General features: G+C 50.9%; 1 protein-coding gene across 7 annotated transcripts in view; it reads left to right on the top strand.

Annotated features, from left to right (window-relative positions):
* Nucleotides 1–25,573, top strand: part of L1CAM (L1 cell adhesion molecule) — a 284,550-nt gene that overhangs the window by 115,947 nt on the left and 143,030 nt on the right. For 6 of the 7 annotated variants that reach the window (XM_073590771.1, XM_073590769.1, XM_073590772.1 and 3 more), the window contains exon 2: nucleotides 17,659–17,787. In XM_073590771.1, coding sequence (XP_073446872.1) covers nucleotides 17,659–17,787 — 129 coding nt within the window. Of the gene's footprint in view, nucleotides 1–4,527; nucleotides 4,633–17,658; nucleotides 17,788–25,573 lie in introns of all 7 variants that reach the window. The other variant, XM_073590774.1, reaches the window with a different exon arrangement.

The raw sequence follows: 25,573 nt of genomic DNA, 5'->3' as shown, positions 1-25,573 counted from the left end.
GATTCTTCTAACCTTCCTCCGCTCGAACGTTGCATGGCATTCTCTTCTATAGCCGGCAGATCTCTGTGTCACAATATATTTTAGCTGAATGCACATCTGAGGACATTCATTCAGTTGATTTAGGCTGCACTCTTTTCAATCGCAATCATTACGCCTCTGGCCTCCACCACTGATCAGCAGCTTTCTGCCTATACACAGTGTATAGAGAAAGCTGCCAATCAGGGGTGTGGGTGGGGTTATACACAGCTCGGCATTCGAGCTCTGCTAGATTTACAGCAAAGAAAACTGTGAAGGCTGAATCCGGCTGCAAACGTAGGGGTTGTCCACTTTTGGGACCTTTTGTTTTTCACTTAAATGCAGGTATTTTGGTCTAAAAAGCATTTTTCCTTTTGTATTTCTATACAAATGTTTGCTTTCTGTAGCCTTACTGTCCAATACTGGCTGCAGAATGAGTTCTCTGAGAATCCATCAGTGAACTCATAGTGATAGTCGGACAGGAGAGTCTGTAACTCTTTTATCTGTCTTTTCCTGAGCTCTTCTCAGCTAATTTATGATCACAGACCATATCAAAGATGAATGTACTGAGAAACAAAAGGCCTGTAAAAGCCAAAAGGTACAACATTTTAATTGACACCCAATTGCAAATACAATTTTTAGCCCAAAATACATGTATTTAAGAAAGAACGAAAAATCCACCCTTACTAAGTTATGTCTCGTGTGGGTCCACTTACTGTAGAGATATTTGAATGGAAAGCGCAGCATCTTTAGGAAGAAACTTGGAAATGGAGATGTGGCCCGTGTGCCAATCACAGTAGAAATGGCTTCCAGTCCCCATCAAAAAAGATGTTCTTCGAACCGGATGAAAAGTGGTATGTGGAGCTTAGGAAACCTGCCAAGGAGAGTCCCAGGGGCCAGGTCTCAGCGGCGTCAATGTCTCTTTTCGTTTCTAAATTGCAGTTTTTTTTGTCTTCTATCCGGTACTTCCCAACAGTTTTGCTGCCAACGTCAGGACAAACACATTCAAGTGAAGGAGACGTAACTTTTTTTTTCACAAAGCCGGGAGAATTCACTGACCGTTGAGTTACAGCTCCTTGCCAAGCCTTTATTTCATCTTGCGTAATCTTATTTCATTCGCTTTTCCGTTCCCTCGCTAGCAAAGTGGGTCAAATCGCAAAACATCAAAATCAACGTCACTCTTAAAGGGCTACAAAATTATATGGCTTTCTGGGGTCTGCCTGACACCATCACACATTGCACTTTCCAATGGTTGTAGGTCCCATGTTTTTTACCTGATTTTTCTTTTACGTCCATGTCATCAGCCCAATGCGGCTTCTCGCCACTGACATAGAACGTGCCCGACATAGAACGTTCCCAACACAGAACGTGACCCCTTTTTCCTGCCTCAACGTACCCCCAATTATTAGTGCCGTATCATCTCTTATAAGGACATCACGGCCCCCTGGAAGGATCCTCCATGTCTTGCTTGCCCTTGCCCTGGTGTTGACCCCCTGGCAGGTTTACTCTATGCTACCTTCAGTCTCCCCCTTTCAATGGACTTTGCTTCTCCTGCATGTGTCTCCTTGGTTGACGTATTTGTAAGCTTGCTCTCCTGAGATTTCTGAGTGACTGCCCCTCTTCCTCTATGATTCGCCAATCCCTTCTAAGCTCAGTGTTAGACTAAAAGATTAACGACACAATTGGATCTATAGGAGGCTTTACTCCAAATCCCATGAAAGTAGTCACTAGTAGCCCAATTTATGTCCGCCGCTATTTTCCCTCGATTATTTTTATGCAGTGCAGCATTCAAAACGCTGCAGGCAATGCATATTTTTAGCGCACCCATAGACTTGCATTGGCGTACTACGGTCGTAATACGCTGACAATCGCAGCATGCTGCGATTGGCACGGACCATAGAAAATACGCGAGAAATATACGGCTGTTGGGAGCTGCCCCACAGAGAATCATTTGTCCGTGGGCAATGCGTTTTTTTAACGCCTCACACTCGTCCGTATTCCTCTCTAGTGTGATGCCAGCCTAATCCCATAGATGTAGCGGGGTTAATTCATTCATCCATTTTGGGGTGATTTTTTTTTTTCTTTTTCTTTTTTTTTTTGGGTGGAGCAAAATCGATCGTTTTTGATCAGTGTTTTTCTTAGCCTTAAAAAAAAAAAGTTTTGAAGTCTTACACATGAGCCGTCTGCTGTCTAGGAGCCACTCCACCCAAGTTTTTTGCAGTTTTCTTTCCTATTAGGCTATGTTCCCACGTTGCATTTTTTATGCCTTTCCGCCATGCTTTTGCTTTTATTGGACTTAAACATTGCTGAGAATGTGCAGAATAACCAAATTAAAAGACTGTAAAATGGACTCTCAAAATGGCCGCCGGCACGGTGAAGAAGGGCGTGACAACATGGGTGGTCCTAACAAAAGACCGCGAACTGTCCAGGGCCTCCCCTGCCTGAACTTCTATGCAACTGCAACATGGCTCACCCCCCGAGGGGTTCGTATACTGGCCTGGTATGGAGGAGTAGGAAGAAGACGCCGACCCCAGAAGGAGAAGCGAGAGCCGGTGGCGGGAAAAGAGCCCGGGAAGAAGGTAGAAGAAATCCAGAACGCCATATTGGGAGAAGGAAAGAGGCCCAAAGAGCACGAGGAAGTTGAGCTGAACTTCCCCGGCGCAATGGCTGAAGGCTCCGACCCTGCTTCCACGATGGACCGCCGGCAGCTGGAGGACGAGATTGCCCAGCTGACACACCGCCTGCGGCTGAGACAGGAGGCTCTCTGGACTCTGAACTGGCAGCGTGCCCAGGAGGGGCCTAAACCATCGATACCTCCATCACCGGTACCCTCACCATCGGTACCCGCCACCGCTGCTATATCACCGGTACCTACGCCCGCGGTACCTGCACCACCAGTACCCACCGAGGATGCCCTGGTCCTCCCTCCGGCAGCACCTGCGGAACCTGAGGCTGTCACCATCTCCCTGCTGCAACCGCCACTGAGCGCCGCCTGAACGTAGGAGGTACCGGAGTTGCCGGGAGCTGAGCAGGAAGAAACTGGACTCCTGCCTGGACCTAGTGCGGCTGCCAGGTCCCACCGGAGGTCCCTGTGGACTTGGAACCGCCATCTGCCCCACCACCGTCTCCCGCCTCTGACCAGGCAGCTCAAGTCACCACCGCTGCCAGCGGCTGCCGCCCGATGCCCAAACCGGAGCCGACACAACATCACCGGGAAGCTCCAGGTATGACCGCCTCCCCTGCCATCGGGTTGCTCCCTGAGTTTCCATTCACCGCGTGCAACGAGCCGGTACTCCGCATGGGACAAATGGAAGAGCTGTGTTCTCAATTCAAACGCACTAAGCTGACTGCGATGGGGAAATGGAAGAAGTCCCTGCTGAAAAGAGTAAGGCTGGAGCAAGCGCGTCCCATTCGACATCTTCTGATCACAGCAGAGGAGTCTGAGCAGCTGATGGGTGTTACTATGCATCATGGGTTCCCCCTTCCAGAGATTCATGATTCCCGCATTTCACCCTACGAGCAGCCACAGGCAAAAATGGCACCAGCTGTCCGACCAAATATCAAGGCAGCAGTGCTGTGGTACCACCTGAAACTGGGGAACAACATCCATTGGTACGAGTCACCACCCCTGCTGTTCCACAGGCAGCAGTTTCATCAGCTACAAAATCTGAAGCTCTCCCCTGGAAGCAGCCAAAGCGACCCACTTCTACCACCCCACGAGGGGACCCCCAATAAAGAAACACACCAGTAACTAACTAACTTACCCAGGAGGGTATTTGCACCATTGTGCCTTCTTTTTGCTATCATGTTTTCTTTGGATTTACAAGTTTTTTTTTTGCCTAATTGTGTTGGCAGCATATTTCCTATTGAACTGCAGAGATCATGAACAATGAGTGATCCACAAACTGTGTTGTAAATAGTTGCACCTCTTAACGTGCCCTCTCTTGGTTTTACATAGATCTTTTATGAATAACAACTACCTCATCATGGAGCATAGCTCCAATCCAAGGACACTGCAAGAAATCCCTGCTGGGAGCAGTGTCTAGCACGTGCAAGAATTATTGATGTCTTAAAGTGAAGTAATGTGTGATGTGTCTTATAAAAAGAAAAAAAAAAGTTGACAGATTGTATAGAGAGCTTACTGATAGTAGTATTTGGGTATTTGATTAGGAATGGATATTTTACAGAATTTGATAATGTTGAATAAAGATTTGAATGCAGGTGACGAACCAGGCATCAGCGGTTGTCACCCATGTCTAACAGAGACAGTAAAAGAAAATGTGAAAGATAAAGAGGAGAAAAACGTGTTGATGATAGTACTTGAACTGCTAGTGAGTTTACTTCCATAGCACTTTAAAATTAGGTAATTATAGATAGTATGTTAAGTTGTTTTGTAATGTTCAAGAGTGAGTGCCTCCCACATTGGGAAGTTTAGATAAGAATTGTTTATCCGCATTCAAAAAAAAATTTTTGTATGTTCCTTATATTTGTCAATCTTTGTTTCACTTGCAGCCCATGGATGTGCTGTGTTTAACGGGGGGTATGTGGTGCCCCTGAGGGTTCAGTCGCCACAGAGGTACTGCACCTCCTCCTGAGGTGTGGTACCCCACAATTCAGGTAAGATGGAGACTCCTGACCACACTCCAACACCTGCATCCCACACAACAGAGTAGTGTAGCAAAGCACCTTTTGGTGGCTCCCTGCTTGGAACACGAAGCGTGCTGGGAGGCGGGTGGAGTTAGTTGGCACAAAAGAGCGGGAAGAGTTTAGGATTTAGTCAGTCTGACAGAGTCAGTGGAGGAGTGAAGATCCCCTGACTGGGATGGATGAAGGAAGTGCTGCAGCCGACCTCAGTGACCTGGGTCTGCTGGCACAGGAAGGAGACATTGATGGAAAGCCTGACTCTCTCCATAAGAAAGAAGAATTAGTACGGAACGTAAGGAGAGGAGGACTAAGGATTTGGGTTAGAGCAGAACCCTTCTCAAGTTCACAGCGCAAGGCCGGGGTCCGGTCCCCGTGGTTGTATGGATACTAATGGTCCTGCGACAGACACCGGAGGAATAGAAGTTGTCACCACTTTATTCCCACACATGACTTGGGGGCAAAACAGCAACGAGAGTGAGGCGGGACTTAGTAGCAAGGAGTCCCCGAAGCAGGCTACAGCTGTCTGCCGTACAAGTAGAGTTTATAGGACCATCTGACAGGAGGAACTCCAGTGTAACTCCATACTGAGAGTACTTCACTATAGGCGTGAAAGGGAGACGTTCAGAAAAGGCACTTATGTTGGCGGAGTGTTGGAACGGAGGTTGGCTGAGCCGCTGACCTGGAGGACACAGCACCAAGGCGGGCATCTGTATGTACAACAGACTGTGAGCAAAGCTTTGGAACTACATGCCCTGGTGTCCTCCGCTTATTCCTGCGCCAACCCACTCAGCACTGCTACATCTCTATGCTTAACACCACACCGCTCTCCTCTCCTCACGATCTCTACATCTACACTGCCCTGGGACTACAGACCTGCCTGTGGAGGGCCACGCCATCATTGCTGCACCACACCATCTGTCCCAGAGGATCCGTCTGCAGCGTCGGCTTAACATCTTCATTGCCGTACACCACAGGTGGTGTCACGAATCATTCACTCATAAACTTTAATCAGCATTCGCACACTCAACATTTCCCCCTTTTATAATGGACGCCCAGGGCCACGGACCGGGTCACAGCTACCGTGACAACTCCCATTGAAATCCACCGGGCCCGGCTCCGAGTACCCCGCCGACCTGGCGAGACCCTGGGGGCGACCCATTTAGCCCCGCCCACTCTGCATAGACATATTCACTATAATATCCCACATCATCATTCCGTCAGCCAGAGCTACCGGACTACTACCCCTAATATCCCTCATCATCCCGCCAGCCAGAGCCACCGGACTACTACCTCTAATATCCCACATCATCCCATCAGCCATAGCCACCGGACTACTACCCCTAATATCCCACATCATCCCGTCAGCCAGAGCTACCGGACTACTACTCCTAATATCCCACATCATCCCATCAGCCATAGCCACCGGACAACTACCACTAATATCCCACATCATCCAGTCACAGCCGCCGGACTACTACTCCTAATATCCCACATCATTCCTTCTGCCAGGGCCACCGGACTACTACTCCTAATATCCCACATCATCCCATCAGCCTGGGGTGAGAACCAGAGCGCTGAGTAGAACGGTCCAAACCTCCATACCCAGGGATCCCTTTAAGAGAGGCCTGGTGTCAGAACCAGAGTGCTGAGTGGATTTGCCCTGACTTCCATACCAATGATCTCTTTATTAGAAGCCTGGGGTGAGAATCAACGCGCTGAGGGATTTACCCTAACTTCCATACTGGAGATCCCTTTAAGATAGGCCTGGGGTCAGTACCAAAGCGCAGAGTGGATTTGCCCTCACTTCCATACCGGGGATCCCTTTAAAAGGGGCCTGGTGTCAGAATCAGAGCGCTGAGTGGAAATGCCCTAATTTCCATACCGGGGATCCCTTTAAGAGAGTCTGGGATCAAAACCAGAGTGCAGAGTGGATTTCCCCTGACTTCCATCCATACCAATGATCCATTTAATAGAATCCTGGGGTCAGATTCAGAGTACTGAGGGATTTGCCCTAACTTCCATACAGGAGATCCCTTTGCAATTGCCCTGACTTCCATACCGGGGATCCCTTTAAGAGAGCCTGGGGTCAGAACCAGAACGCTGAGTGGAATTGCCCTAACTTCCATACCGGGGATCCCTTTAAGAGAGGCCTGGGGTTAGAACCAAAGCACTGTATGGATTTGCCCTGACTGCCATACCAATGATCCCTTTAATAGAAGCCTGGGGTCAGAATCAGAGCGCTGAGGAATTTGCCGTAACTTCCATACTGGAGATCCCTTTCAGAGAGGCCTTGGGTCAGTACCAAACCGCAGAGTGGATTTGCCCTCACTTCCGTACTGGGGATTCCTTTAAGAGGGGCCTGGGGTCAGAACCAGAGCGCTGAGTGGAACAGTCCTAACTTCCATACCAATGATCCCTTTAAGAGAGTCTGGGATCAAAACCAGAGTGCAGAGTGGATTTCCCCTGATTTCCATCCATACCAATGATCCATTTAATAGAATTCTTGGGTCAGATTCAGAGTACTGAGGGATTTGCCCTAACTTCCATACAGGAGATCCCTTTGCAATTGCCCTGACTTCCATACCGGGGATCCCTTTAAGAGAGCCTGGGGTCAGAACCAGAACGCTGAGTGGAATTGCCCTAACTTCCATACCGTGGATCCCTTTAAGAGAGACTTGAGGTCAGTATCAGAGCACTGAGGGATTTGCTCTGACTTCCATACCAATGATCCCTTTAAGAGGGAAGATGTGCCTATGGGATGGAGGATGTGTGATGGGTATATGGGCAGGGAGGGGGGATTCTTTTCTGTCATGTGTTCTCTGCTCCTTTCTGGGGGGCAGTCAATGGCTGGGAGCTTATGTTCCCGGGGATGCTAGATTTCTCCCACCCGGTCAGTGTCTGCTGAGGTGTTTTCTGGAGCGGGGTAACTGTTGCTCATAGCAACCAGTCACAGCTCAGCTTCTTTTAAACAACTCTGGTGAAATGAAAGATGCTTAGAGATTGGTTGGTGATACACACATACACACATTCAATTTTATATATATAGTTAATTAATTAATTGATAATAATAATAACACGGTACATGTCTTTCTTTAAAAAAAAATGAGAACTCTTGCATTCCCCAATCAGATGTTTGGGGTTGGGGTATTTGTAGGCAAAGTTTAAAATTTTTTAATTTTTTTCTTCAAAAAGTAGATGAGGGCAAAACCCATCATTTTGCGTGTATAGTGGTTGTAGTCAGTGCAGAGGAGAATCCAGCCTTCCTATTAGGTGTACAGGTGACAGTAGTATAATGCGGTGACCTCAGAGCTGCGCTCCCTGACGCGTTGACAGGTCGCATTATTACTATTAAAAGCCGCTTCACAATCCTGGTGACAATAGTTAGATGCTAGAATTTGATTAGTAAATTGCTCTCTCCGATCGCCGACACCGTCTCCATTACTCATCAGCGCCTTATGTCAGTGACAGGAGACTTCGGGGAGAACTCGCAGATGTCTCGGCCTCCGCTTCCTGCAGCCGTCTATGATGTGCGCAGATGTTATACTATGTACGAGGTTTATTACAAGAATTTCACTGATAAGATGAATTACAAAGTTTCTTATTTTCTCGTGTATTATTGATTTAGGAAATAAAAATTAAAATGACGGTTCCTCTCTAAGTGTTTTATATCTCTTCAGCGCCCCCCACGGGAGAAATCGGGCATTACATAGTGCTATTTAAAATCAATGTGCTATTGTATAATGAATGGACAGGTTGGATCGTCCGGTTTGGGAGACTTAGGTGAAAAAGAGTTATGATACTGGGGGGGGGGATGGGGGGCAGACATTTTTGTAATCTTATTTTTTTTTACATGGCTGATAACAGTAAACAATTGATTGCATTGAAAAGTACAAAAATGGGAAAGTCTCCAGCTTGTTCTGAATACTTTGATATGAAACTATTGGATGCCTGCCATCGGAAGGGCAGTTACCCCATTTTCTTATAACTTATGGGGGCACAGTGAATATCACGGGAGTGGGGTCCCTCGCTCAGGATCTCCCCCAATTAGCAAGAACGGAGAGCGGCTAATGTCAATTGCAAACAGTCTTGATTTTGGAAAGTCAGAGCAGAACTAGACTGCAAAAGGGACAGGGGGCAGCAAAACCACCCCCAAATTAGTTGTTTTGGGGTACTGCCTTGCTATTGGATGGCAGATATTCTTCCCACACCTGTCTGAAAACTTCACAATACTATGTGGCTGTGCTTACTTCAGAATTGGACGACCTAAACAGGGTGGCAGAGATCGGGCGCACACGGCACACACCAATAAATCAGATCATAATCCTCATCTATCAGATCATTAAGAAGGAAAAAACTGAAAAAAGTCACAATAGAGGAAGGGAGAGGAGAATGTAGGGAGACAGGGGCGATCTCTACTCCCTACCACCTGCTGAATAATTCAGACTAGCAGATGTCCGCGGGACCCTGTCTCCGGCTGATTGCTATTTCTGCCCATTCATTCAATTATATAACTTAGGCTAGTTTCACACTAGCGTTTTTTGCCAGCAGCGCATGCCGCCGCTAAGCCCCGCCCCCTGCCCGCCTAATATTGCACACAGCTGCATGCGATCTGCACACCCTATCTTTAGCATAGGGTGCGCAGACTGTGCACTGACCGTGCGCTAGCAGGATTTTGCGTGTGCTGCACCCTTTTGACAGTGCGCTGGTGCACGCCGAGTGCACCATGTTGCATTTTGACGCGCTCGGAGCACCGTCAAAAGGGCGCAGCGCACGCAAAATACTACTAGTGCATGGTCAGCGCACGGTCTGCGCACCCTATGCTAAAGATAGGGCGTGCAGATCGCATGCAGCTGTGTGCAATACTAGGCGGAGATGACCAGAGGGGGCGGGCAGGGGGCGGGGCTTAACGGCGGCGTGCGCTGCTGGCAAAAATCGCTAGTGTGAGACTAGCCTTAGAAGGAGCCGCAAACAGCGAGATGTTAAAGATTGTAACCTCCCCTGGTGTCTACAAGTAATCCATTACCTGCCACTAATATTTATGGACTGGAGCGCACAGTGACATAACTGCAACTTCACATCACAGGTGTAACGTGCACTGCGCCCAACCCACCATCAAACACAGATCAGCCCCGAGAAAGAGCCGCGAGCCTCACTCCAGTTCTATCTATAGGTCTATTTATTATCTATCTATATGTCTATCTATATAGAAAAGACAGACAGCAGCACAAACGAGCAGATTTTGGGTGCAATAGTCCTGAATAATGCAGTTGTCCAACGCAAAATCTAAATGGAAAAAAATCAGGCAGCACTCCAGTTACAGGAAAAATGTGGACTTTAATCCAGCACTAAGTGGTGCAATGTTTCGACCTCACAGCATGGTCTTTGTCAAGCACCATCTATCTCTCTATCTATCATCTGTCTATTATCTATCTATTATCTATCTATGTAACTATCAATCTATCTATCTATTAGCTATTATCTATCTATCTATCTATCTATCCATCATCTATCTATTATCTATCATCTATCTATTATCTATCTATCATCTATTATCTATCTATTATCTATCTATCAATCTATTATCTATCTATGTATCTATCAATCTATCTGTCTATTAGCTAATATCTATCTATCTATTATCTATCTATCTATTATCTATCTATCATCTATCTATTATCTATCTATCATCTATCTATTATCTATCTATCATCTATCTATCTATCATCTATTATCTATCTATTATCTATCTACAGTCATATGTAAAAGTTTGGGCACCCCTATTAATGTTAACCTTTTTTCTTAATAGCAATTTTGGTTTTTGCAACAGGTATTTCAGTTTCATATATCTAATAACTGATGGACTCAGTTATATTTCTGGATTCAAATGAGGTTTATTGTACTAATAGAAAATGTGCAATCTGCATTTAAACAAAATTTGACCGGTGCAAAAGTATGGGCACCCTTATCATTTTCTTGATTTGAACACTCCTAACTACTTTTTACTGACTTCCTGAAGCACTAAATTGGTTTAGTAACCTCATTGAGCTTTGAACTTCATAGCCAGGTGTATCAAATCATGAGAAAAGGTATTTAAAGTGGCCACTTGCAAGTAGTTCTCCTATTTGATTCTCCTATGAAGAGTGGCATCATGGGCTCCTCAAAACAACTCTCAAATGATCTGAAAACAAAGAATATTCAACATAGCTTTTCAGGGGAAGGATACAAAAAGTTGTCTCAGAGATTTAACCTGTCAGTTTCCACTGTGAGGAACATAGTAAGGAAATGGAAGAACACAGGTACAGTTCTTGTTAAGCCCAGAAGTGGCAGAACAAGAAAAATATCAGAAAGGCAGAGAAGAATGGTGAGAACAGTCAAGGACAATCCACAGACCACCTCCAAAGACCTGCAGCATCATCTTGCTGCAGATGGTGTCACTGTGCATCGGTCAACAATACAGCGCACTTTGCACAAGGAGAAGCTGTATGGGAGAGTGATGCGAAAGAAGCCGTTTCTGCAAGCACGCCACAAACAGAGTCGCCTGAGGTATGCAAAGCACATTAGAACAAGCCAGTTACATTTTGGAAGAAGGTCCTGTGGACTGATGAAACAAAGATTGAGTTGTTTGGTCATACAAAAAGGCGTTATGCATGCGCTGTATTGTTGACCGATGCACAGTGACACCATCTGCAGCAAGATGATGCTGCAGGTCTTTGGAGGTGGTCTGTGGATTGTCCTTGACTGTTCTCAGCATTCTTCTTCTCTGCCTTTCTGATATTTTTCTTGGCCTGCCACTTCTGGGCTTAACAAGAACTGTACCTGTGTTCTTCCATTTCCTTACTATGTTCCTCACAGTGGAAACTGACAGGTTAAATCTCTGAGACAGCTTTTTGTATCCTTCCCCTGAAAAGCTATGTTGAATAATCTTTGTTTTCAGATCATTTGAGAGTTGTTTTGAGGAGCCCATGATGCCACTCTTCATAGGAGAATCAAATAGGAGAACTACTTGCAAGTGGCCACTTTAAATACCTTTTCTCATGATTTGATACACCTGGCTATGAAGTTCAAAGCTCAATGAGGTTACAAAACCAATTTAGTGCTTCAGGAAGTCAGTAAAAAGTAGTTAGGAGTGTTCAAATCATGAAAATGATAAGGGTGCCCATACTTTTGCACCGGTCAAATTTTGTTTAAATGCAGATTGCACATTTTCTGTTAGTACAATAAACCTCATTTGAATCCAGAAATATAACTGAGTCCATCAGTTATTAGATATATGAAACTGAAATAGCTGTTGCAAAAACCAAAACTGTTATAAAGAAAAATGGTTAACATTAATAGGGGTGCCCAAACTTTTACATATGACTGTATCTATCTATTATCTATCTATCATCTATCTATTATCTATCTATTATCTATCTGTCTGTTATCTATCTATTATCTATCTATCATCTATTATCTATCTATTATCTATCTATCATCTATTATCTATCTATCTATTATCTATCTATCATCTATATATCTATTATCTATCTATTATCTATCTGTCTGTTATCTATCTATTATCTATCTGTCATATATCTACTATCTATCTATCTATTATCTATCCATCATCTATCTATTATCTATCTATCTATCTATCTATCATCTATCTATCTGTCATCTATCATTTATCTATCTATCAATCATCTATCTATTATCTATCTATCTATTATCTATCTATCTATCATCTATCTATTATCTATCTATCTATCTAACTATCATCTATCTATCATCTATCATTTATCTATCTATCAATCATCTATCTATTATCTATCTATCATCTATCTATATCTATCTACTGTATCTATCTATTATCTATCTATCTATCTATCTATCTATCATCTATCTATTATCTATATATCTATCTATAATCTATCTATTATCTATCTATCTATTATCTATCTATCATCTATCTATCTGTCATCTATAATCTATCTATTATCTATCTATCTATTATATATCTATCTATCATCTATTTATCATCTATCTATCTATCATCTATCTATATATCTATTATCTATATATCTATCCTTCCTGTTTTCTTTATGTTTTTCTTTTTTTCTGTCTTTCATTCCCACTTTTTCCTTCCTTCCTCTTCCTTTCTTTTTTCTCCCTTTTCTTCCTATCTAATATATTTCTGTTTTCCTTTTCTGTTTCTTTCTCTTTCTTTTCGTCTTTCTCTTTCTGCCGTTTTTTATTTCACTTTCTTTCTTCCTTGCTTCTTTTCTTCCCTCTATCTTCCCCCTCTTTTCCTTTGTCTTTTTCTCCCTTTTCCCTACCTTTCTTTTTCTTTATCTCTCCCTCTTTATCAATCTACAAATCTATTATCTTTTTCTTTCTTTCCTTCCTTTTTCCTTTCTGTTTTTATTTTTATTTTCTCTGTTTTTGGTTGCCCCGTTTTCTTCTTTCCTTCCTATCCATCTATCCATGCCATCCCTCCATTTTTCCATCCAGAAAATTGATCATTTCCTCAGTTTTTTCCAATCCTGTTTTCACTGGAAATAGGAGAGTAACTCAATATTCTTATTACTTTACCTAACATCTTTATAAACTCTATGCTGATTGATAAGATAATATATTTCGGGTTGTTTAATATTATAATTAGCGTAACGGCACAAAGGCAACCTTAAATTAGTTGTGTGGGATCCATTGTACTCCAGGTAAGTTTGTTTTATCACATATCCGCAAGTATGGAATGTAGGTAATCATCCGTTTTGGAAGCTTCCTAGCTTGAGCGCCACGCCCTCCTCAGTGTATGGCGTGACGCGGCGCTATTACACGTGCTGCAGCGAGGTGTGGGAAGCTAATTGTGTAAGTATTGTTGTGCTATTAACTGGTTAAATGATCAAATTCTATTTGCCTACAATCACCACTAGGGGGAGCTTAGGAGGTTTCTCCCATTGAACTCAATATTAAATGTTTCTCCCTCTAGTGGTGGATGCAGAATTTGGAATTTTATCATTTAACACAATTTTGTAGACTTGGATGTTTGGTTTATTGCAAGGAGATATTTTTTTTTCCCAAAGATATGTTAAAAAGTTAATCAGCACAAAATTCTAAACACAATGGCGTTTAGAGTAGGACATTCTCATTAAGTAAAATAAATGGATTTGTGATGAAAATTGTCACCAGTCTTCCGCAAAGCTTTATTCTTTTTTTTTTTTTTACTATTGTCCTACTTTTTGAGAAACTTTCGTATTTGCCAAACCAAAGGAAAAAAAAAACAACAACATGAAAGCCATTAGTAATAATCAGTCCAGGGCCTCATTAAATTTTCAGCAGTGGCTGGAGTGAACATATGGTGGTAAAGCAAAGATTTTACCAAACAGCTGCCCGGATTGTGCATCAGGCGCGGCTCAAATTTCACAGGAATCTTTTCATGATCTGTCTTAAGTCACTGATCGCTGCCGCGTCCTGCTGAGGGTTTGGTGCACTGTACAAGCCTTGGGTACCTATTACTTTGACTATTTTTGCTACTTTGGTTAAAGTTAATAGTTCTGTTTAGTCCTTACTATTAGTAAGTTTTTTTTTCAAATGAAAGGGGTTGTCTGCTAAGACCCCCAGCAAACAACAGATTTGGCTAAGGCCTGTTTCACATTTCCGTAGATTGACAGCCGGCTAAATCCGCCACAGCCGTTAAAAACGGATCCATCTCCATCATGTGGAAAACGTATGTCACTGGATCCGTGTATTTGACGGATCCGCTGGAGTCGGCATGCAGGGAAAAGTGAAAGGAGCCGCGGTCTGGAGGAGAGAGAGAATTTTCGCCGCTCCCGGTACGGCATTCCATGGTAAAGCTTCCGGGCATGCGCACTCCAAAATAGCGGAACCGTCAAAGAAAAAAACGTTGCAGGGTCCGTCTCATCCGCCCGGGAGACGCTAAAATCTTGGCGGATCCGTCCAAAAACGGGTGGGACGGACGCCCGTCAGTCAAGATCCGCCACTAATGTAAGTCTATGGGGAAAAAAAGTGGATCCGCCCCTTTTTTGGCGGATCTGTTTTTTTAAAAAATTGGCAGATTTTGACTGACGTCAAAAAACGGAAGTGTGAAACAGGCCTCATTCATACACACTAATAAGTGTTGTTGCAATGAGGCCACCCCTTTAAATTTGAGGAGGCAATGACTGGTATAAACTGATTTGTGCCTGCAAGAGAGGGTTCATCGCTGATTCCATAAAAATACATTGTTATATATCATGTCAGGTTTCTAAAAGAAGTATCACGTAGAGCAAGAGACCCTAATTCCAAGGATGTGTCACTTATTAGGATGTGTCTCGTAGTTTTAATACAATCAGTGCTTTATCAGCAGGACATTATCACTACAGGACTAGGTCTCACACGCCAGACAGTCCAACTAATCTGTGTAACCCCGCACCTATCACTGATTGGCAGATTGCATACAGTGTACAAAAGAAGTTGCCAATCAGAGGTGTGGGTGGGGTTATACACAGCATTCTGAGCGCTGATACATCTACAGCAGAGAAAACAGGGATTCTATCAAAACTGCATCGAGCAGCCTAGCAAGAGACACATCACTTGAATCATGGTTTCTTCCTTTAAGTCATGCTGATCTCAAATTACATAGAAATAACCTGCTGACAGATTCCCTTTAAGGGTGACCCCATTTTCAAATGAAACTGAACTGAAGTGGTGCCTACCGTAGGGCAAATGTAGTATTACATGTCAAATAGGCCAGACCGCCGTACAAGGGATCTATGCTAGTGCACTGGCAAGTAGAGGGTGTTCTAATTAATTTTTCCTGTCCGTATGTGCTAATAATATTCATGGAAAGGGGTTGTTTTTTGTGTCTAAGCTTCGTGGGTAGCAAAAACTATGTTTCCTAAATCTAAGTTCCTATTGTTCTATGACTCCAGAACAGGAATCCATCGCTGTACACTGATATTGGGTCACAAAAACTGACATTTTTCATATTAAACAACGGACGTCTGACATTTTGTCTTCTAATAAAAAGAAAGGCAAAGTCACAACAGCACGAGGCAATAACCTCATTTAACAAAAAAGACAATCAGAATATAATAATAATATAATAAAAAGGAAAATGCCGTCATCAGCCACACGTGGTTGTGTGCATAGGCTTCTTACTGTTCCTTTTCCCCTCCTCCCACCCACACAGCCGAAATCAGATGCTAAGGTGACGGAATAAAGTGTCTCCGCTTAGGACCAGCATCAAGATTATTGCTTGTGTTACCGGCTGTATGTATGGGGGAGGAAGGAGAGATCAATACGGTCTGTCTGTGAGCCGCCCTATCAGGAGATTCAGCCCAGAAACGACCATGGATCTGGTAAATGTAATAATAAGGAAAAATGTACACTCTGCACCCCATCTTGACTGAAAAAAACAGAAATGTAGAAATTTTTGCAAATTTATTAAAAAATAAAAACTGAAATATCACATCGTCATAAGTATTCAGCCCTTTGCTCAGTCTTGAGTAGAAGCACACTTTTGAGATAGTACAGCCATGAGTCTTCTTGGGAATGATGCAACAAGTTTTTCACACCTGGATTTGGGGATCCTCTGCCATTCTTCCTTGTAGATCCTCTCCAGTTCCATCAGGCTGGATGGTGAACGTTGGTGGACAGCCATTTTCAGGTCTCTCCAGAGATGCTCAATTGGATTTAGGTCAGGCGCCCCCTTCTGTCTGTGTCTGCCCCTGGCATTACACCTACTGTCACATACAATTCTTAAAATGAGTTATTGCAGATCTGTATCTGTATCTATAAACCCCACATGTCGGTGTGCACACCAGCTACACACTGGCTGCATTTTTACAGATCTGATGGAGCAATAGTAAGATTTGATGTGGGCATGTGGTGCTGGGTGAGTGCATGATCTCAGCTGGCACCCTGGGCTCCTAGTCATTTACCCATCTTGCCTCATCTCCCGGAGAGACTCGCTCTATCTGCCAGACATAGAGGTCTCAGGAGAAGCTGACGGGTTCTGTTCTATAATTAAAGAGCCCTGTTTTCTTTCATTCTTGTATGTAACAGACAGAGAGTGCTGGGACTCACCTCCTCCCCTGCTCTACATAGCCATGAGCATATGTGTCTGTGTGTGTATATATATATATACGGATAGATAGATAGAGAGATAGATAGATAGATAGATAGATGATAGATAGATTATAGATAGATGATAGATAGATGATAGATAGATAGATAGATTATAGATAGATAATAGATAGATTATAGATAGATGATAGATAGATAGATAGATAGATAGATAGATAGATAGATAGATAGATAGATAGCTACTTGATGAATTCAACATCCCACAACTGATCCTGTTCTGCACTATGTGTCACATTACTCTAGAACCACAAAACTTTAAGTCTGTGGCTACAGACATACAGAATTCCTTGTGCATTTATTGCAAGAGCAGCACCATGTAGCAAGGGGCTCATGTGGCCATACTATGCACTATGATGCCCATTAAATCCTGTGGGCCCATACTGAATCCTCGTATATATATATATATTTATGTACTGTATATATACATATATATATATATATATATATATCCACACTTAAATACTGCAGCATTCTCCCGATAGGGAACATGGTAAATTGCCATATGGCAGCACAGGGTCCCTTGTGGTCAGTGCTGACTGGTGTGGACACTGTATACAGATATGCAGGGTCTATTTATATACATATGATAATAAATACAATAATATAATAATAATGAATCATGTCCACGTGATGGGAGCTGTGATATCTGCAACATCTCCATCTATCTATATATCTATATCTATGCAGTATTCTGCCAGTGCTGCACACAGCGGGGAATCCCATCATCTCTGGAGAATGGCTACCATTTCCTTCGCTATGAAGGAGTTAATGCCGCCACCTCTCCTGCCTCCTCCTTTTCCTCAGCCTCCCTGATCCGCGCCGTGCTGTATCCGCTGTGATTGCTGTCACTCACCTCCTCTCTCTCCCTGACAGGTGGACCCGTATACATAAATCACCCGAGACGAGGAGCCCCCGCCATGTCACCCGCAGCCCGTGTCCTGGGGACGCTCCTGGTGACCCTGCTCTGCAGCCGCAGCCGAGCTCTGGACTTACCGAAAGACTGTGAGTACCCGCCGCCCCCGGCACTGCCCCGTCCTGTCAGCACCACGGCCAGCGGCAGCCACATCCTCAGCACCACAGCCAGGGGCAGCTACAGCCTCAGCACCACAGCCAGGGGCAGCCACAGCCTCAGCACCTCAGCCAGGGGCAGCCACAGCCTCAGCACCTCAGCCAGGGGCAGCCACAGCCAGAGGCAGCCACAGCGTCAGCACCACAGTCAGGGGCAGCCACAGCCTCAGCACCTCAGCCAGGGGCACCACAGCCAGGGGCAGTCACAGCCTCAGCACCACAGCCAGGGGCAGCCACAGCCTCAGCACCTCGGCCAGGGGCAGCCACAGCCTCAGCACCACAGCCAGGGGCAGCTACAGCCTCAGCACCACAGCCAGGGGCAGCCACAGCCTCAGCACCTCAGCCAGACAGCCTCAGCACCTCAGCCAGGGGCAGCCACAGCCTCAGCACCTCAGCCAGGGGCAGCCACAGCCAGGGGCAGTCACAGTCTCAGCACCACAGCCAGGAGCACCACAGCCAGGGGCAGTCACAGCCTCAGCCAGGGGCAGCCACAGCCTCAGCACCTCAGCCAGGGGCAGCCACAGCCTCAGCACCACAGCCAGGGGCACCACAGCGTCAGCACCACAGCCAGGGGCAGCCACAGCGTCAGCACCACAGCCAGGGGCACCACAGCCTCAGCACCTCAGCCAGGGGCAGTCACAGCCTCAGCACCTCAGCCAGGGGCACCACAGCCAGGGGCAGTCACAGCCTCAGCACCACAGCCAGGGGCAGCCACAGCCTCAGCACCTCGGCCAGGGGCAGCCACAGCCTCAGCACCACAGCCAGGGGCACCACAGCCAGGGGCAGTTACAGACTCAGCCAGGGGCAGCCACAGCCTCAGCACCTCGGCCAGGGGCAGCCACAGCCTCAGCACCACAGCCAGGGGCACCACAGCCAGGGGCAGTCACAGCCTCAGCACCACAGCCAGGGGCACCACAGCCAGGGGCAGTCACAGCCTCAGCCAGAGGCAGCCACAGCCTCAGCACCTCAGCCAGGGCCAGGGCAGCCATAACCTCAGCAACTCAGCCAGGGGCAGCCATAACCTCAGCACCTCAGCCAGGGGCAGCCATAACCTCAGCAACTCAGCCAGGGGCAGCCATAACCTCAGCACCTCAGCCAGGGGCAGCCATAACCTCAGCAACTCAGCCAGGGGCAGCCACAGCCTCAGCACCTCGGCCAAGGGCAGCCACAGCCTCAGCACCTCAGCCAGGGGCAGCCACAGCCTCAGCACCTCAGTCAGGGGCAGCCACAGCCTCAGCACCTCAGCCAGGGGCAGCCACAGCCTCAGTACCTCAGCCAGGGGCAGCCACAGCCTCAGCACCTCAGCCAGGGGCACCACAGCCAGAGGCAGCCACAGCGTCAGCACCACAGCCAGGGGCACCACAGCCTTTGCACCTCAGCCAGGGGCAGCCACAGCCTCAGCACCTCAGCCAGGGGCACCACAGCCAGGGGCAGTCACAGCCTCAGCACCACAGCCAGGGGCAGCCACAGCCTCAGCACCTCGGCCAGGGGCAGCCACAGCCTCAGCACCACAGCCAGGGGCAGCTACAGCCTCAGCACCACAGCCAGGGGCAGCCACAGCCTGAGCACCTCAGCCAGACAGCCTCAGCACCTCAGCCAGGGGCAGCCACAGCCTCAGCACCTCAGCCAGGGGCAGCCACAGCCAGGGGCAGTCACAGCCTCAGCACCACAGCCAGGAGCACCACAGCCAGGGGCAGTCACAGCCTCAGCCAGGGGCAGCCACAGCCTCAGCACCTCAGCCAGGGGCAGCCACAGCCTCAGCACCACAGCCAGGGGCACCACAGCGTCAGCACCACAGCCAGGGGCAGCCACAGCGTCAGCACCACAGCCAGGGGCACCACAGCCTCAGCACCTCAGCCAGGGGCAGTCACAGCCTCAGCACCTCAGCCAGGGGCACCACAGCCAGGGGCAGTCACAGCCTCAGCACCACAGCCAGGGGCAGCCACAGCCTCAGCACCTCGGCCAGGGGCAGCCACAGCCTCAGCACCACAGCCAGGGGCACCACAGCCAGGGGCAGTCACAGCCTCAGCACCACAGCCAGGGGCACCACAGCCAGGGGCAGTCACAGACTCAGCCAGGGGCAGCCACAGCCTCAGCACCTCGGCTAGGGGCAGCCACAGCCTCAGCACCACAGCCAGGGGCACCACAGCCAGGGGCAGTCACAGCCTCAGCACCACAGCCAGGGGCACCACAGCCAGGGGCAGTCACAGCCTCAGCCAGAGGCAGCCACAGCCTCAGCACCTCAGCCAGGGCCAGGGCAGCCATAACCTCAGCAACTCAGCCAGGGGCAGCCATAACCTCAGCACCTCAGCCAGGGGCAGCCATAACCTCAGCAACTCAGCCAGGGGCAGCCATAACCTCAGCACCTCAGCCAGGGGCAGCCATAACCTCAGCAACTCAGCCAGGGGCAGCCACAGCCTCAGCACCTCGGCCAAGGGCAGCCACAGCCTCAGCACCTCAGCCAGGGGCAGCCACAGCCTCAGCACCTCAGTCAGGGGCAGCCACAGCCTCAGCACCTCGGCCAGGGGCAGCCACAGCCTCAGTACCTCAGCCAGGGGCAGCCACAGCCTCAGCACCTCAGCCAGGGGCACCACAGCCAGAGGCAGCCACAGCGTCAGCACCACAGCCAGGGGCACCACAGCCTTTGCACCTCAGCCAGGGGCAGCCACAGCCTCAGCACCTCAGCCAGGGGCACCACAGCCAGGGGCAGTCACAGCCTCAGCACCACAGCCAGGGGCAGCCACAGCCTCAGCACCTCGGCCAGGGGCAGCCACAGCCTCAGCACCACAGCCAGGGGCACCACAGCCAGGGGCAGTCACAGCCTCAGCACCACAGCCAGGGGCACCACAGCCAGGGGCAGTCACAGCCTCAGCACCACAGCCAGGGGCACCACAGCCAGGGGCAGTCACAGCCTCAGCCAGGGGCAGCCACAGCCTCAGCACCTCGGCCAGGGGCAGCCACAGCCTCAGCACCACAGCCAGGGGCACCACAGCCAGGGGCAGTCACAGCCTCAGCACCACAGCCAGGGGCACCACAGCCAGGGGCAGTCACAGCCTCAGCCAGAGGCAGCCACAGCCTCAGCACCTCAGCAAGGGCCACGGCAGCCATAACCTCAGCAACTCAGCCAGGGGCAGCCATAACCTCAGCACCTCAGCCAGGGGCAGCCATAACCTCAGCACCTCAGCCAGGGGCAGCCATAACCTCAGCAACTCAGCCAGGGGCAGCCATAACCTCAGCACCTCAGCCAGGGGCAGCCACAGCCTCAGCACCTCGGCCAAGGGCAGCCACATCTTCAGCACCTCAGCCAGGGGCAGCCACAGCCTCAGTACCTCGGCCAGGGGCAGTCACGGCATCAGCACCACAGCCAGGGGCACCACAGTCAGGGGCAGTCATAGCCTCAGCACCTCAGCCAGGAACAGCCACCGCCTCAGTACCTCGGCCAAGGACAGTCACAGCCTCAGCACCTCAGCCAGGGGCAGCCACAGCCTCAGTACCTTGGCCAGGGGCAGTCACGGCATCAGCACCACAGCCAGGGGCACCACAGTCAGGGGCAGTCATAGCCTCAGCACCACAGCCAGGGGCAGCCACAGCCTCAACACCTCAGCCAGGGGCAGTCATAGCCTCAGCACCACAGCCAGGGGCACCACAGCCAGGGGCAGTCACAGCCTCAGCACCTCGGCCAGGGGCAGTCACAGCCTCAGTACCTCAGCCAGGGGCACCCACAGCCTCAGCACCTCAGCCAGGGGCAGCCACAGCCTCAGCACCACAGCCAGGGGCACCACAGCCAGGGGCAGTCACAGCCTCAGCACCACAGCCAGGGGCACCACAGCCAGGGGCAGTCACAGCCTCAGCACCACAGCCAGGGGCACCACAGCCAGGGGCAGTCACAGCCTCAGCCAGGGGAAGCCACAGCCTCAGCACCTCGGCCAGGGGCAGCCACAGCCTCAGCACCACAGCCAGGGGCACCACAGCCAGGGGCAGTCACAGCCTCAGCACCACAGCCAGGGGCACCACAGCCAGGGGCAGTCACAGCCTCAGCCAGAGGCAGCCACAGCTTCAGCACCTCAGCCAGGGCCAGGGCAGGCATAACCTCAGCAACTCAGCCAGGGGCAGCCATAACCTCAGCACCTCAGCCAGGGGCAGCCATAACCTCAGCAACTCAGCCAGGGGCAGCCATAACCTCAGCAACTCAGCCAGGGGCAGCCATAACCTCAGCACCTCAGCCAGGGGCAGCCATAACCTCATCAACTCAGCCAGGGGCAGCCATAACCTCAGCACCTCAGCCAGGGGCAGCCACAGCCTCAGCACCTCGGCCAAGGGCAGCCACAGCTTCAGCACCTCAGCCAGGGGTAGCCATAACCTCAGCACCTCAGCCAGGGGCAGCCACAGCCTCAGCACCACAGCCAGGGGCAGCCACAGCCTCAGCACCTCGGCCAAGGGAAGCCACAGCTTCAGCACCTCAGCCAGGGGCAGCCATAACCTCATCAACTCAGCCAGGGGCAGCCATAACCTCAGCACCTCAGCCAGGGGCAGCCACAGCCTCAGCACCTCGGCCAAGGGCAGCCACAGCTTCAGCACCTCAGCCAGGGGTAGCCATAACCTCAGCACCTCAGCCAGGGGCAGCCACAGCCTCAGCACCACAGCCAGGGGCAGCCACAGCCTCAGCACCTCGGCCAAGGGAAGCCACAGCCTCAGCACCTCGGCCAAGGGAAGCCATAACCTCAGCACCTCAGCCAGGAACAGCCACAGCCTCAGTACCTCGGCCAAGGGCAGTCACAGCCTCAGCACCTCAGCCAGGGGCAGCCACAGCCTCAGTACCTCGGCCAGGGGCAGTCACGGCATCAGCACCACAGCCAGGGGCACCACAGTCAGGGGCAGTCATAGCCTCAGCACCACAGCCAGGGGCAGCCACAGCCTCAACACCTCAGCCAGGGGCAGTCATAGCCTCAGCACCACAGCCAGGGGCACCACAGCCAGGGGCAGTCACAGCCTCAGCACCTCGGCCAGGGGCACCCACAGCCTCAGCACCTCAGCCAGGGGTAGCCACAGCCTCAGCACCACAGCCAGGGGCACCACAGCCAGGGGCAGTCACAGCCTCAGCACCACAGCCAGGGGCACCACAGCCAGGGGCAGTCACAGCCTCAGCACCTCGGCCAGGGGCAGTCACAGCCTCAGTACCTCAGCCAGGGGCACCCACAGCCTCAGCACCTCAGCCAGGGGTAGCCACAGCCTCAGCACCACAGCCAGGGGCACCACAGCCAGGGGCAGTCACAGCCTCAGCACCACAGCCAGGGGCACCACAGCCAGGGGCAGTCACAGCCTCAGCATCACAGCCAGGGGCACCACAGCCAGCGGCAGTCACAGCCTCAGCCAGGGGCAGCCACAGCCTCAGCACCTCGGCCAGGGGCAGCCACAGCCTCAGCACCACAGCCAGGGGCACCACAGCCAGGGGCATTCACAGCCTCAGCACCACAGCCAGGGGCACCACAGCCAGGGGCAGTCACAGCCTCAGCCAGGGGCAGCCACAGCCTCAGCACCACAGCCAGGGGCACCACAGCCAGGGGCAGTCACAGCCTCAGCACCACAGCCAGGGGCACCACAGCCAGGGGCAGTCACAGCCTCAGCCAGAGGCAGCCACAGCTTCAGCACCACAGCCAGGGGCAGTCACAGCCTCAGCACCACAGCCAGGGGCACCACAGCCAGGGGCAGTCACAGCCTCAGCACCTCGGCCAGGGGCAGTCACAGCCTCAGTACCTCAGCCAGGGGCACCCACAGCCTCAGCACCTCAGCCAGGGGTAGCCACAGCCTCAGCACCACAGCCAGGGGCACCACAGCCAGGGGCAGTCACAGCCTCAGCACCACAGCCAGGGGCACCACAGCCAGGGGCAGTCACAGCCTCAGCATCACAGCCAGGGGCACCACAGCCAGCGGCAGTCACAGCCTCAGCCAGGGGCAGCCACAGCCTCAGCACCTCGGCCAGGGGCAGCCACAGCCTCAGCACCACAGCCAGGGGCACCACAGCCAGGGGCATTCACAGCCTCAGCACCACAGCCAGGGGCACCACAGCCAGGGGCAGTCACAGCCTCAGCCAGGGGCAGCCACAGCCTCAGCACCACAGCCAGGGGCACCACAGCCAGGGGCAGTCACAGCCTCAGCACCACAGCCAGGGGCACCACAGCCAGGGGCAGTCACAGCCTCAGCCAGAGGCAGCCACAGCTTCAGCACCTCAGCCAGGGCCAGGGCAGCCATAACCTCAGCAACTCAGCCAGGGGCAGCCATAACCTCAGCACCTCAGCCAGGGGCAGCCATAACCTCAGCAACTCAGCCAGGGGCAGCCATAACCTCAGCAACTCAGCCAGGGGCAGCCATAACCTCAGCACCTCAGCCAGGGGCAGCCATAACCTCATCAACTCAGCCAGGGGCAGCCATAACCTCAGCACCTCAGCCAGGGGCAGCCACAGCCTCAGCACCTCGGCCAAGGGCAGCCACAGCTTCAGCACCTCAGCCAGGGGTAGCCATAACCTCAGCACCTCAGCCAGGGGCAGCCACAGCCTCAGCACCACAGCCAGGGGCAGCCACAGCCTCAGCACCTCGGCCAAGGGAAGCCACAGCTTCAGCACCTCAGCCAGGGGTAGCCAAAACCTCAGCACCTCAGCCAGGAACAGCCACAGCCTCAGTACCTCGGCCAAGGGCAGTCACAGCCTCAGCACCTCAGCCAGGGGCAGCCACAGCCTCAGTACCTCGGCCAGGGGCAGTCACGGCATCAGCACCACAGCCAGGGGCACCACAGTCAGGGGCAGTCATAGCCTCAGCACCACAGCCAGGGGCACCACAGCCAGGGGCAGTCACAGCCTCAGCACCTCGGCCAGGGGCAGTCACAGCCTCAGTACCTCAGCCAGGGGCACCCACAGCCTCAGCACCTCAGCCAGGGGTAGCCACAGCCTCAGCACCACAGCCAGGGGCACCACAGCCAGGGGCAGTCACAGCCTCAGCACCACAGCCAGGGGCACCACAGCCAGGGGCAGTCACAGCCTCAGCACTTCGGCCAGGGGCAGTCACAGCCTCAGTACCTCAGCCAGGGGCACCCACAGCCTCAGCACCTCAGCCAGGGGTAGCCACAGCCTCAGCACCACAGCCAGGGGCACCACAGCCAGGGGCAGTCACAGCCTCAGCACCACAGCCAGGGGCACCACAGCCAGGGGCAGTCACAGCCTCAGCACCACAGCCAGGGGCACCACAGCCAGCGGCAGTCACAGCCTCAGCCAGGGGCAGCCACAGCCTCAGCACCTCGGCCAGGGGCAGCCACAGCCTCAGCACCACAGCCAGGGGCACCACAGCCAGGGGCATTCACAGCCTCAGCACCACAGCCAGGGGCACCACAGCCAGGGGCAGTCACAGCCTCAGCCAGGGGCAGCCACAGCCTTAGCACCTCAGCCAGGGCCAGGGCAGCCATAACCTCAGCAACTCAGCAAGGGGCAGCCATAACCTCAGCACCTCAGCCAGGGGCAGCCATAACCTCAGCAACTCAGCCAGGGGCAGCCATAACCTCAGCACCTCAGCCAGGGGCAGCCATAACCTCAGCAACTCAGCCAGGGGCAGCCATAACCTCAGCACCTCAGCCAGGGGCAGCCACAGCCTCAGCACCTCGGCCAAGGGCAGCCACAGCTTCAGCACCTCAGCCAGGGGTAGCCATAACCTCAGCACCTCAGCCAGGAACAGC

The sequence above is a fragment of the Dendrobates tinctorius genome, unplaced genomic scaffold, assembly GCF_039654945.1.
Source record: "Dendrobates tinctorius isolate UK_male_01 unplaced genomic scaffold, ASM3965494v1 ptg000120l, whole genome shotgun sequence".
NCBI lineage: Eukaryota > Metazoa > Chordata > Amphibia > Anura > Dendrobatidae > Dendrobates > Dendrobates tinctorius.
Note: the sequence above shows the minus strand (reverse complement) of the source record. Positions and strands in the feature narration are given on the sequence as shown.